General features: G+C 32.4%; 1 protein-coding gene across 1 annotated transcript; it reads left to right on the forward strand.

The window, feature by feature from the left end:
* Window positions 1-14,821: 14,821 nt before the first annotated feature.
* Window positions 14,822-15,259, forward strand: LOC111916468 (ethylene-responsive transcription factor ERF071). Its single transcript, XM_023912132.1, has one exon. The coding sequence runs from the start codon at window positions 14,822-14,824 to the stop codon at window positions 15,257-15,259; it is 438 nt and encodes a 145-aa protein (XP_023767900.1).
* Window positions 15,260-15,516: the final 257 nt, after the last annotated feature.

Here is a 15,516-nt window from a genome sequence, read left to right on the forward strand (position 1 = left end):
CAGGTAATTGTTAGTAAATGATACAATGGAAAGTAGAATGCTATAATGATATGTTGGTAATATATTTTGTTTTCTTTATAGTTGGAAATGCTGCAAACAATACTAAAGGACCCGGCCTGTTCTGCAGCATTAGAAGAGTGGTTTCGCTCATTGCCGCCACAAAATAATGAAGGAAATGATGAGGATGAGTAGTTACTTTAGGATTTTATGAAATGTTTTGTAATTTGGAAGAATACTTTAGAATGTGGTATGGATTAATATTTTGGATTGATTGTATATGTATTAATATTTCTATAAAAAGTTATCAGATTTTATAAATGCTATATGAATTAATATTTGGATTGATTATAAATTTAATGTTAAATAAATAAATTAAAAAAATCAAAAAAGTATTAGCGGCAACATCTATTGTGGCGACATATATTTATTAGCGGCAACGAGTAGTATTAGCGGCGACTGATCAATAGCGGTGACGAGAAGTATTAGCGGTGACATAAAGCGTATTAGCGACGAAACATTACCAGCGACGCATTTGCAGCGACATGTCGCCGCTAAAGGTATTAGTGGCGACTACCCTTACCTTTAGCGGCGACAGACGTCGCTGCTGTAGCCCAATCTTCTTGTAGTGCTTGTTAATAATAGTCCTTATCATCAACATTCGACGGTTGATGGTAGTTCATATGGTTGTTAAATGAACAAAAATTAGTATATATAAGATCTTAAAATATTCATGTAACACTTGTAGTTAGGGCATTCACAATGCATTGAACTCTATAGAGTTCAATGGAGTGTCACATCATCATTCACTATTTCGTACAACTCTATTCATTTTTATCCCATAATGCATTAAACTCTACAAGTTCAATGGAACATATTAAAAGAATATTTATTTAAAGATTTAAATACTTTAATTTTTCCCATTGAAAAGTTCAATGGTCATTGAACTCCAAATCATTTGAATACGAATGTGCCATTTCACAATGGTGGAGTTGTATCCATTGAATGACAAGTAGGCATGACACCTCATTCAACTCTTCCATTAAACTTTCCATTGTGGATGCTCTTAGTACAAGTAAGTAAGAATATCTATCCTAATAAATGAAAGATCATTTTGCCAAATGTCATCTTCTCATTAAATTTGCCACATGTAATTTTGTAAATTTTTTGATTAAATTTAAATCCACATGTCATTTTGTGGTTTTTTTGAATTAAATCAATTAATATGCCACATAATACTAAATTTATATATGTAAGGTATTAAATATATTTAATGTGATAATAAATGCAAAGAATCTTAAAAAATATCTTTTTTAATAAATGAATGTTTTTTTTTTGTCACATGTCAATCTCTTATTAGTTTTGACACTTGTAATTTTGTTGTATTTTTAAAATAAATAATATCCACATGTCAATTTATGTTTATTTCAATTTTTTAAATTAAATTAAAAAGCCACGTAATCCTATACTTATATATGTAAAGTATCAAATGTAAAAAATATTATAATAAATTGCAATTAATATGTTTCTTCATTTCTTATTTTAAAATTTTATTTTCAAAAATACTTATTATTTACATTTTAATATTTTATTTTCTTTAATCAAACCCGTGTAATACACGGGGTTTTACACTTAGTTATTAAATGAATATAATGACATTTGATCAATGTTGTTAACAAATACGTTTTATTAATTTCTCTTGAAATAGTGACGTATCAAAATAAATATCAAACAAAAAATCAACAAATTTAATCCGAACATATTAACTAGAAAATAAATTTTAGCAATACGAGTCACATTGTAATTTGTATAGAGAAAAATAGTTAGATTAATAAGTCATAATTTTGTATATATTAACTTATACGTTATAAAATAAATAATTTTTTTTTTATATATTATCAACTTTTTGAATTTAATTAAAGATAACAATTTTTTCTCATTTATAACAATATTTTGATAGAAAATTAATATCAATAATATTAATAAAGATATACTTGAAAAATCCATGAGTTATATTTCTAAGATTTGTTATAAATATAATATACAACCTGAAATATCATATATATATATATATATATATATATATATATATATATATATATATATATATATATATATATATATAATGGCATAAAACAAATACCAATATTGTTTGTTAATTATGTCTCTTAGATAATGCTAGCTAGCCAAAGGTTTTCTATCAACAAACTTGAAATTATGTGATTTTGATTCTTTTTGGTTTGGGGGTATTAAATTCATCAATAATCTCACACTTGTTGATGGGAAGCCTTTGGCTAGAAGTTCTATAAAAGGAGTTTGGTTCAATGTTACTCAAGTCAAGATGGATCTTGAGTACACTGATATTTAATTGAATAATTTGTTTAAAAAGGTGGTGGGATGTGGACACAAGACGTACTTTCGGAAAGATATTTGGTGTGGTGTCCTTGCTTTGAAGGATATTTGTCCCAATTTATATGTCATGGAGAGAATAAAGATTGTTTGGTTCGCGATATGGTGATTATTGATGCTATTACCTTATTGGTTATGAGATTAGACTCGGGAAATGAGAAGTAGGAGAGTCTAACCAACTAGATACTTTGATGGATAAGGTGGCAACTTTCATTTTAATAGGGGCTCTGACAGATGGCAATGGAATGACGACAATTATAATTTCTTCATTGTTAAGGCTTTAAGGCAACTTATTGATAAGTCTGTGGATAACCAAGCTGTGATTTTTAAGTGGGCGAACTGGATACCTCTCAATTTATTGTTTCGTCTGGAGATTGGTAAAAAACATGATCTTGACTCTTCCTAGTTTGGATTTTTGTGGGATTAATGTTTCTTCCATTGCTTGTCTGTTCCGTCATTCTGCTGAGGAGACCATTGATCATTTATTTTTTCTTGTGGTTATGGTATAGCTATTTGGAAGTGGATGATTGATTGGTTGGCCATTTTCAATGTTCAACCTACTTCTTTTATTTTAATCCATCTCAGCGTACAACATATGAAAATTCATCACTAAGTTTTAAGACATATGATACAAATTGAAAGAAAAAACAAGAGTATGTGAGTAACAAGTTGGCTAACCCACTACCAACATCTTTTGAGGTACCACGATCCAATTAATTAATGGTGTTCATAGAGGTAGCGACGGTACCTACCCCATCTTTCTTCTCATCTCGCATGACTTCATTCACTCTAATAGATGTATTAAAAATGGTTTTACTGTGGATAACAACCACTGATGTTATAGAATTGTAAGTGGTAAAAATCAAAAAACTACATGAACTATTTAACCGTTTTACCCGATAAATATGATCTAGAAAAAAAATGAAAAAAAAAGATAGAATAAAAAGCAAATCATCATCATTGACTTGGTAATGATCATTTAGAAATTAAACATTTTTTACAAAATTGAGCCAAACTTGCATCTTATAACTTTTAGGGGCTGTTTGGTAGAATCTGAATTTTTAAGATCTGAATTTTCAAGAGGTCTTAATTTCTAAGAGGGTCTGAATGTTTAAGATCTAATTTGTTAATATGTTGCTTGGTTGGAACCTCTAAATTGCTATGTTAAATGACTAGGATGTGACACCTAAGATCCAAGTTTTAAATGGGACACAAATGGTGGAGTGATTAATATACATTGGCTATGTTTTAACTCGGACCGTCTTTGGTTTTGTTTTTTTTTTTTTGCACGCTTAATCCTTATTGATACAAAATGACTATTTTGCCCTTAATAATTTGTTTTTTTAATTTATTTATTAGTTTAAATTAATACAAAAAATAAAAAATAAAAAAATATTTTTCCAAACCCACCCACCCACCCATCCTTTCCCTTTCCCAGATTCTATCCTTCTCTCTCACCTATTCATCTTCCTTTCGAACTCATCTTCCTCTCTAATGATCGGCGCCCCTGAAATACTCCGACGAGATCATGAAACCATCCACCCTCAATAGATGATGTAGAACAAAAGCAACAGTAGAGAGAGAAAGAAGCTGGTGGCGATTTAAATTTGTGTTTCAGATGGGAGTTTCATATCCAACAGAGCTGGTGGTGTTTAGGGTGGTTTCCAGTAGAAAATTCTCCCTCTTTCTCCTTTAAACCCACCGATCAGAGGGAGAAAGAAAGTGATGGAAACAAAATCGATGAGAGGAAGAAGAAGAGGAAGAGGAGATCAACAAGATCGGTTTTCCGGAACTGAAATAAAATCCTCCATGTGTTGCCTCCAATCCACCACCGTCTTTCCCCACAAGCCACCGATGTTGTAATCCATGGATTTTCACTTCGTGGATCTGTACTCTGCCGATATGAACGCTAGAGATCATCTCTTCGAACTCTTCTAGGTGGTGGTGTAGGAGACCTAGGTGGATTAGAGATGAAGAAAGAGACATAGTGGTTTAGCGAAGTCTGGTCGGATGTGGAGGGGACGGCAACGTCTGGTTGGAGAAGAACGTTGTCTTCCCCATTTTGATTTTGCCCTAATTATGGATTGTTTGCATAATAATTAGTTTTTTTTTAATATTTTTTGGGTTTTCTGGTAGTGATGATTGAGCGATGATAGATGATGTTCGAAGGGGGTGTGGTGAGCTGAGAGCAGATTTCTGGTGGTTGTTGTCTATGTTTCTGGTGGTGGTTGTGCAGGTTTTCGGTGGTGCTGCAGATTTCCGATGAGGGTGGTGGTTTAGTGTTCTTCAAAAAAAGAGAAATAACATGTAAAGTTTTTGGTGGACCTATAACTTTAATTTAAATATTTTTTAATAACTAAAAATAATCAAAACTATTAAAAATAAATGAAAAAGAAATTGCAAAGGGTATTTTGGTCATTTCAAGTCTCACAAGGGATGAAACATGCAAATTTAAACTAATGAGGGATGAAACATGCACATTTCTATGATATAAGGGATGCTCCGAGTTAATTTTTGAAAATAGGGATTAAACGTGTTTTTGGGAACAGGTACGAGGGACGAATGGTGTAATTTACCCTAAAAATAAACAGTAGAGTTAAATTTGTATTTTGCATGTAAATTGTAATTCAATTTTATCGATATATATATATATATATATATATATATATATATATATATATATATATATATATATATATATATATATATATATATATATATATATATATATATATATAATTATATACGTACTGTGTTTTGCTTAATTGCTACTTGCTAGTCACATCACTTTAATATACAACAATATAATTATGTACATGAAAATATATAGCTTATATATAGCTTTAAAAATAAGTTTTGAAGAAGAAGAGAAGACAAGTTATTGTACTTCCTCATTCAACGATTATTCTTTAATTACTTTTTCCCATATTTCTCTTTAGGGGGACATCTCCCTATGACATTGACACCTCTAAATTATTTTGTTAGGGTGCAAAGTCATGCTTGGATGTAGTGTTTTAGGCTTTCCTCTTTGTATGTGTAAATGGGTTGAGTCTTTCCTATAAATAGGAAGTGAGTGACTCCTATTATGTAAGTGAACCATTTTGGAGTGTTAGACTAGAGAGAGAATTTGTATACAAGACCCATTTGTATAATCTTTCTAGATCTAATAAGAGCTTACAAAGATTTATTTACTCCTTGTGTTCTTGAATTTGTATGATGAATTACTAGATCTTTCTAATTCCGCACATGCCATCAGAATCAACACCACTTCAATTGGTATCAGAGCGGGTGTTCTTGATTTTCATCAAGAATTGATCCTTGATGGCTATTTTGATTTGGTGATTCTTATTGTTCATTGATCTTCGTGTTTAGAGAGTGTTTTTGTGTTCTAGAAGTCGAATTTTTCTTTGATTTGATCCATAATTCGACTTTCTCTCTCTAGAATACTTTTTGTATCACTTTATCTTTCTAGAAAACCCATTCAAAATTACTTTCTCTCTCTAGAATTCATCAAGTTTTTGTGATCATGGTGGGTTTGCCATATGATTCTTGGATTGTGATCGTTAAAGATGTGAAATACAAAGTCAATGAAGATCAATTTTATGGGTTGGTGTTAAGCAAATTGATTTCATGGGGGAATATGGTTTCTTATGGAGGTTTGAAGGATGATCATGGAAACTTGGTATTTCAACCACTTTGTAAGATTGCATGGTTGAATAAAATTGCCTTGTCCATATTAGTTCGTAGTAGAAATCAAAAGGAAGGAGAAGAAATAGATTTGTTCAATAAGAAATATGTTTCTCTTATTGAAGACCCAAATGATCTTCGTGCTCTTAAATTTCTTGAAGTTCTTGATAATGGAGTTCAATGTGATGTTCTTGATGTTCAAGAAAAAGGAGTTCAAGTTGATTCTCATGATGAAAAAGTTTTTTGCTCGATTGGAGTTCAAACCGATGATATTTTGTGTTCTTGTGATTCGTTTGAAGGAATGATTCCTTATCGGAATCCAGTGGTTCAAGAAATTCACAAATATCAAACTCCAAAAGATTTGATTCAAACTCAAAATGCTCATGTTGTTGAAAGTGGGTTTGTTCATGAAATCAAGTCTTCAAGATGCAAAAAGATGAGAAAGAAAAAAAAGAAGAAGATGAATCGGAAGAACAAGCGGGTTTACTCACAAAAATCGTCATATGTTTTGAAGCCAAAATCCGTGAAGCAAATTTGGGTTCCAAAGCAACAATATCCATGTGTTGAATTGAATTTGAAGTCAAAACCCAAAAGTGTTGGTGGTTCTTTTGAAGATGTTCTTGGATCGTTGAAGAACACGAAGAACACGAAGAACGAGTTGTACATCTCGCATGGTGGGTGGTACAATGTTCGATTTGGAGATTTTCTCATTCCGACAAAAGAACCGAGATCTTCTAAATTTAATTCATTCGTTGAAAACGGATCTCGATTCGTCAAAAAAGTATCTCAAATTCTCAAATGGATTCCAAAACGTCTATGATTTCGATTCGTACATTGCGTTTTTCATATTTGATCGGTTTGTTTCGTTGGATCTAATCCATATTTACCCCATTAGATCAAGCCCAAACAAATTATGATTTGTTTGATCCAAATTTCTAGCGCAAAGTTTTTTTTTTTACTGTTCACAGTCCAAGTCTTTAGCCCAAATCATTTGATTATGGTTACTGTTCATCTTTAATTCAATCAGCCCAATCCATAATGCATTTGTAAATATTGGTGTTTGATGTATCAATTTCATTCCAAATCAAAGAAGTCGAATGTATGTTTCATGAATCAAACTATTTGACGAAATCGACTTGTAGTTGACTTTTTGGAGTCAACATTAGTTTGATTGATCTCGTTCTTTCATATCTGATATCAATTTAGACTTGATTTCAACGGGTTGAGGGTCCTTATGAGAAATCGATTTCGATAGTATGTTGATCGATGGTTTGGTATCGATATTGAGGGTTGTTTGTTTTTGGATCGATGTTGATGGTCACCTGTTGGATTTTGGGTTTGATGTCGATGACTATTTGTTGTGTTCGAAGATCTGGAATTAAGCTTAGGAGTCGATTTCAAATGGGAAAGATGTACGATCGAAGACTTTGTGAATTGAAGGATCTATAAGAGTTTCCATGTCGATCTCGACGGTAATTGGGTTTGATAATCAAACGAAAATTTGAAAAAGTCAAAATCAGTTTGAAGTTCCGACTGGTGTTCGAATTCATTGAATCCGATGGTTCGTCATTTGCATCTAATATTGCATCTGATACCAAAGTCGATTGCTTGATAACGAGATGAACAATCAAAGATTTAAGGTTGTTGCTTGTAATCTGATTTCGAAGGCCACAGATTTAGACTCACATATCGGAATTTGAACTGGAAATATCGAGTTTGATGAAGAAATCGGTTCTAAGGTCTGTTAAAGTCACAAACGGAATCGATTTTGGGGTTAGATTTCGAAGGTATTTGATTTGGATTTCAAATCGATCGATGAAATGGTGAGTATTGAAACGTAATCAACTGGGAAAAGCGAAGACTGTGAACTCAAGTGCAGGATGTCGATTGGTGATCGATTTTGGAATCGTGAATGGATTTTGATTCCAAGTTTGATTTCGATCTGTGAAGGGTTTACTCTGATTTCGAAAGTCAAAAATGTAGTTTGAATTTGATGTCGATCTTTGAGAATCGAAGGATCGAGTTTGAGTAGTTGATTGTTGAGTCAACTTCGTTTGGGTTACAATCATACTTCACTGCATTTGGAATGTGTTTCAAAGGCCAGTTAATTGAAAACGAATGTTTTGATATAGAAATCGATGGTATTTGTGCTCTTGAATGAAAAGCGAAGTGTGATGTTCGAAGACTTTATAATTGTTGACTCACGAAAACTCAATGATTGGAAGTTCGTTTTTGGTCTTATGGATTCGATTGGAAGGTATTGATAAACGAATGAACTGGGAAGCGAAAGGCTGTAGATGTTTGATAACGAAGGCTATGAATTGAATAGTTGTTGTCGATGCTGGTTTATTGTTTGGATATAGATATTTTGGGGATAAAGAACGATGATTTGGGATTTTGATTCGAAGGGCAGAGAGAAAGAGTCTTTGTATGAAGAGGAGAGAGAAAGAGTCTTCGTACGTTTGTCCTTAACAAGAATGGGGAAGAACCACACAACTTACGAAATTGGTCCCTGATCTTACGAAAGAGTGACAGTTTTTTCAACTCTTCGAATGTTTGGTCACACTCTTCGTATGTTTTGGAGCAAAAAGCCAGATTTTTCGAAAATAGTCCCTGAGGCTTCGTAAGTTTGGCAGTTTTCGCCCAATTTCGAAAAAGAACTAATTTTTGCTGGAAATTAAAGAATATTCATTTCTGGTCCCTGCAGTTTATGCGAATTTACGCTTTATGCCCGGTTTCGCAAATGGGCTAGAGTTTCGCATATTTGACTGTTTTTGGCGCAACGGGTCCCTACAAGTTTCAGAAAGTGACAATTTCTACCCGGATTTTGAAAAATCTTGCAACTTTCACTTAAAAAGTCAAAATTTTTCATAAATTGGAAATTTTTGTGGCTTTTTCATGATTGTTTTTCCGTGCAAGATTTTTGGTGATTCATTTTTGGTACACATCAAGGGGGAGTATTGTGAAGATTATTCATCGGGCGCTTCTCATCCTTAGTGGGTTTTATAATCATTTTTTGATTATAAAAAGGGGGAGAAATGATGGATATTCGAAGCTTCTCGGGTTTGTCGAATATTCATTTGCGGATTTGAAGACCGGTGTTACTTCGAGGGGGAGTTTGGTCTTGATCGCGCTAGCTCGTTGGAGATTAAAGCCGGACATCCAATCCTAACTTTGAGGGGGAGAATGTTAGGGTGCAAAGTCATGCTTGGATGTAGTGTTTTAGGCTTTCCTCTTTGTATGTGTAAATGGGTTGAGTCTTTCCTATAAATAGGAAATGAGTGACTCCCATTATGTAAGTGAACCATTTTGGAGTGTTAGACTAGAGAGAGAATTTGTATACAAGACCCATTTGTATAATCTTTGTAGATCTAATAAGAGCTTACAAAGATTTATTTACTCCTTGTGTTCTTGAATTTGTATGATGAATTACTAGATCTTTCTAATTTCGCACATGCCATCAGAATCAACACCACTTCATATTTCTCTGAACTTCTTTTGTGACAATCAAATTCACGGTATTCACCTATCTTCAACTGTAACGCATTTTTTTGCATAAAAAATTTGTATAAAAATGATGCAGAACATGATAAACTCCAGCCATTTGGTGAATAATATTACTCTATTTTTGGAGTTGGAAATGGTACATTACACTCACTATTTAAACTGATGAGTAAGACGAACTGTAGTATGTTTATCAGTAAATCAGTTTCTCAAAATTAAAGTGAGATTTCTACTGAAAACTTTGTAGGTCTGTTTGTTCTTATTTCATGTTGAAGATCGTTATATTAATATTAAATAGTTTTTGATTTGTTGTTATTTATTAACTGTTTGAATGGTGATTTATTAAAAATTTCTAAATTTTCAAAGAGTCTTAAATGCAAAACTTCTACACTTCAATTATGGATTGTAAAATATAAATGTGATAATGGATATAGATAATGGTAACTTGTTCATTTTGATGCTTTATGTTTTAATTCTTATTGTTTTTTTTTTTTTTTTTTTTTTTTTTTTTTTTTTTTTTTTTGGAGTTAGTGATCTAGTGTACCCGTCCCATACCCCACTTCCAACACGAAAATATTTTAATTTTTGTATTTTAAAACCGTTGGAGGTTCCCACAAGTATTTTTAATTGAAGGATAGTGATTACAAAAAATTATTTACCATATCATTGTAGTTAAAAACATATTTACCAAAAGATGATGACAACATTTTGGACCTATTCTATAAATGAAAAATTAAATAAAAAGACAATTGCAAAAAATGGTCCCAATTTTAAACAATATTCATTGGCATGAATCCATTTATATATCATCATTTTCATCGAGCAAAAAGTCACTCTCTCATCTCCTTGTATGTATGCCACTGCAAAAAGCTACACCATAGTCACTATTAAACCCGCGTCCTATATAAGCATCATATCTCCTTTGGTAGTTCTCACAGGATCAATTACTATGGATTTCCTACAAACGGTTGTTTAGTTTGCAGCTTTGCTCGAGTTCTGGAGGAAATTAATTAAGTCGGTGGTGGAGATCGATCCAACTGTTGCCAAAGACTTTTAAGTCCTGTATCGACTATGTGAACGATCATGATTATGATACAACTTCTTCTCTACAGATTACAATGGAAGAGAACAGCTTTCATGGTCCATATATCGTTGATGAACATGAACTTGTTCCACAGTTTCGGTGTCAAAGCTAGAATCATGATGTGTATCGTGAACTAAACCAAGGGTAGAACAATAGCGATTATCATCAACTGGGACGTGGGAGGAGAGTCGTCAAAGCGTAGACGGAATGTCCCCAAGGTTGATGTAATGAGTGTTGTTTCATTGTGATTTTCATTTGTTGCTTTTTATAGGCATTTCATTTCATAAATTTAAGATATTTTTCATAACAAACGAATGCAATCCGTGTGTGAATCGGTTCCACATATTTTGTTATTCAATTTTCAGTTTATAACCCATCACAATTCTTTCTTCATAAAAATTTCACTCTTAAATTATGAAATGCCGAAACTATTCCCTTTATTTTTTTTTTGAGTGCTACAAAATGCTTACTAGACAATTTTATTTGTTTTGACATCAAATTTCTAATTTTTTTAAATATGCCTATAATTTGTGTCTTGTTTTTGTTATATTTTAATCAGTAAATCTACTTAATTAAATCGGGTAGTACTATTGTGTAGTCAATTTAAATTTTCATTATTTAAGAACATGACCAAATTTAAAAATCATAAATAAATGAGTGATTGTATTCCTTTGAGCACAATAGATAACGTGAAATTCACGTTGTTAACGAATCTAAAAAATAAAAATAAAGTTGGTATAATTTGAATTCCATGTTATATATATAATCTCTAAAATTCATAAGAATGATATTATCTATAAAAAATTCAACCACTTGTGTTAATAATAGTCCCTTGTAGTCCTCAACATTCAAGGGTTGATGGTCGTTCATATGGTTGTTGAATGAACAAAAGTTATTATATATAAGATCTTAAACTATTTATGTAACCGGTCTTGCAAAACTCGTTGAGTTGGCCGATTACTCCTCTGAGTACTCGCTACTCGGCCCCTTACCGAGGCGAGTTACAAAATCTTGAGTACTCCCTGATCGGTCTCTTACTGACTTGACCAGTGTTGTAAAACTCGGTCAACCCGATGATTAATGTGTATAATATACTTAATGACTTATTATTTAACATACACATGTGATTATTACTACATATATATCTTAATTTTTTAGTAATTATTTACGAAGTGAGACCATTATGTGTTTTTCAGTTTTTATGTATTCACATGTATCTAATTTTATTATATATTTGAATCAACATATGATTTTAACTTATGGTTTTGACATATATAATTTCCCTTAAAATATTTTTACATGAATTACCAAACCCGAGTACTCGCTACTCGATAGTCGGTCGAGCAGGTATCGAGTAACGAGTTCTACAACCTTGCATGTAACAATACTCGTATTTAGTACATGTAAGTAAGGATATTATTAAATGAATATAATGTCATTTGATCAATGTTGTTAACAAATTAATATGACGTTTTATTTCTCTTGAAATTGTGACATATCAAAATAAATATCAAACAAAAAATCAACAAATTTAACCTGAATATGTTAACTAGGAAATAACTTTTAGCAATACGAGTCATATTGTATAGAGAAACATAGTTAAAGATAATAATTTTTTTCTTATTTATAACAATATTTCGATAGAAATTTAATATCAATAATATTAATAAATATATATTTGAAAAATCCATGAGTATATTTGTAAGATTTGTTAAAAATATAATATACAATCTCAGAATATCAAAAATATAATAGAATAAAACAAATGTCAACATTGTTCGTTGATTATGTCTACTAGATGATGCTAGTCAAAGGTTTCCCATCAACAAGCTTGAAATTATGTGAACTTTATTCTTTTTGGTTTGGGGTATTAAAACCATCAATAATCTCAAGCTTGTTGATGGGAAGACTTTAACTAGAAGCTCTATAAAAGGGAGTTTGGTTTAATATTACTCAAGTCAAGATGGATCTTGAGTACAAAGACATTTCATTGAATAATTTGTTTAAAAAGATGGTGGGATGTGGACACAAGACGTACTTTTGGATAGATACTTGGTGTGGTGACCTTGCTTTGAAGTATCTTTGTCCCAATTTTTGTGTCATGAAGAGAAATAAAGATTGTTTGGTTTTAGATATGGTGAATATTGATGCTAATGCCCCATTGGTTATGGAATTAGACTCGAGAAATGAGAAGTGTGAGAGAGTTTAATCAACCAGATACTTTGATGGATAACGTGACAACTTTCATTTTAATAGGGCTCTGAGAAATGACAATGGAAAGAATGACCACAATTCTAATTTCTTCATTGTTAAGGTTTTAATGCAACTTATTGATAAGTGTGTGGATAACCACGCTATGATTTTTAAGTGGGTGAACTGGATACCTCTTAAAATTAATTGTTTTCTATGGAGATTGGTCAAAAACAGGATCCCGAGTCTTCCTAATTTGGATTTTTGTGGGATTAGTGTTTCTTCCATTGCTTGTCCGTTCCGTCATTCTGCTGAGGGGACGATTGATCATTTAATTTTTCTTGTGGTTATGCTACGACTATTTGGAAGTGGATGATTGATTGGTTGGGTATGTTCAATGTTCAACCTACTTCTTTTATTTTAATCTATCTCGACCTAAAACAAATGAAAATTCATCACTATGTTTTAATACATATGATACAAGTTGAAAGAAAAAACAAGAGTATGGGAGTAAGAATTAGTTGGCTAACCCACTACCAAAATCTTTTGAGGTACCACGATCCAATTAATTAATAGTGTTCATCCAGGTAACCACAGTACCTAACCCATCTTTCTTCTCATCCCACATGACTTCATTTGCTCTATTAGATGTATTAAAAAATGGTTTTACTCTTGATAACAACCACTGATGTTATAGAATTGTAAATGGTAAAAATCAAAAAACTACACGAACTAACCTTTTTACTCGGTAAACCTAGAAGAAAAAATGAAAAAAAAAGATACAAGAAAAAGCAAATCATAATGATTGACTTGGTAATAATCATTTAGAAATTAAGCATTTTCTACAAAATTTAGCCAAACTTTCGTCTTATAACTTTTAATCTTGTAACTTTTAATTTTTGGTGACTTGTTAGAAAAAAATTGACATCCTTTTTATCACTATATTTTATTTGTTACATCAACGATCTTTACCATACCACGTGCCATTCATTTATTATTTAAAACAATTTTATTTATATGAAAACAAAATTTTCATTAATTGAAATATGAAATGCATAATAAGAAATTAGAAACTTAAAAACTTAAAACATAAAAAAAAAAAAAAAATTAATACAAGTGACGTGTATTCTAGGTCTAAAAATTCATCATCCAAATAATCTATGGATTCCACGTTGAAATCAATTTGCTCAACTCCGTATATTTGGTGGGTAGCTTCACGATCTTTCTGTATAAATTTTTGTTTTTTCTGACACGCACTTTCAACTTACTCATTGGTTAAACACATCGATTGTTCCCTCAAACGCTTTCGTAAAACGCATGACCCTGCTTGCCTCATCATTCATATTACCGAAAAGGAAGATAAGGGAGACATTCTAAGTAAAATTCAGAGAAATAATAGACATATTGATGTGGTATAAAATGGTATGGTTGATTGATATTTATATTGGATAAAAAAACTAACCGTTAATTGGGTAAGATTAGGAGAAAAAAATCAATATTAGGATGTGGTGTCACAAAATCTCGATATGCCGAACAATAGGCATGGAATTTGGCATGCATGTCACCTTAATAGTATTGTGGGTGCGTCGAAATTAGTCCCTTTAGCCTATTCTAAATAAATAAGAGTACTTATAAATAATTTTCAAATTTACAGGAAATGAAAGTAAAAATACCTCATGTTTAAGAAAAGTTCAACTATATATCTAATAATTAAGACTGTAGGGACTGTAGTGAAAAACATTTCAAAGAAGAGGGGGTTATAATTTATCAAATAGCAGTAGCAAACGACAGAGTTCTACTTTATGTTGTTATCAACCCTACCTCGCTCTCCGATGTCATCCTCGGCGTTTGACTGAAATCACAACGTCCGCTTCGAAGTTCATCCGCAGCGCGCAAATCGCAATTATATAATGGCGCCAAGGAAACCACTTTACCCGTTCTTCATAAAAAATGGAGAATCCGACCATCAATTTCGACGACGAGAATTCCGCCATTGTTTCAGCACTCTGGTATGTCATTTCCGGCGGAAACGCCGCCTCTACAAGCAGTGGTGTGATGGGAAATTCTCGAAGTCAGCCGTCGCCGGTGGAGCATGAACTCTGCGGCGAGTGTAGATTGCCAATCCCGGAACACTGTTTGGGGTGTCAAATGTTCATCGGCTGCAGTGGAGAAGAGACTGGAAAGAGAACTAAGAAGATTTACAGAGGAGTTCGTCTCCGGCCGTCGAGGAAATGGGCGGCGGAGATAATGGTTCCGGGGACGAAAGAGCGGAAGTGGTTGGGGACTTTTGAGACTGCAGAAGAGGCTGCCAGAGCTTACGACGTCGCCAACATTCAGTATAGAGGAAAGTCAGCCAAGACCAATTTTCCGGTGGAGGAGTCCGACTAGTAAATGACACCTAAAATCCATGTTTTAAATGGGACACAAATGGTGGCGTTGGCTATGTTTAAAATAAACAGTAGAGTAAAATTTGTATTTTGCATGTAATTCAATTTGATGGCTATATATACATACTGTTTGTGTTTTGTTTAATTACTAATCATATGACTTTAATATTAATATACAACAATATACTAATATACATGAAAATAGATTATAGCTTTAAAAATAAGTTTTGGAGAATGCAACTAAGCAGCAAGCATCGA

Source organism: Lactuca sativa, chromosome 4 (genome assembly GCF_002870075.4).
Source record: "Lactuca sativa cultivar Salinas chromosome 4, Lsat_Salinas_v11, whole genome shotgun sequence".
Lineage (NCBI taxonomy): Eukaryota > Viridiplantae > Streptophyta > Magnoliopsida > Asterales > Asteraceae > Lactuca > Lactuca sativa.

What these genes read in the sequence shown, in the direction of transcription:
- LOC111916468 (XM_023912132.1), top strand. Translation starts at nt 14,822, where the DNA reads ATGGAGAATCCGACCATCAATTTCGACGACGAGAATTCCGCCATTGTT.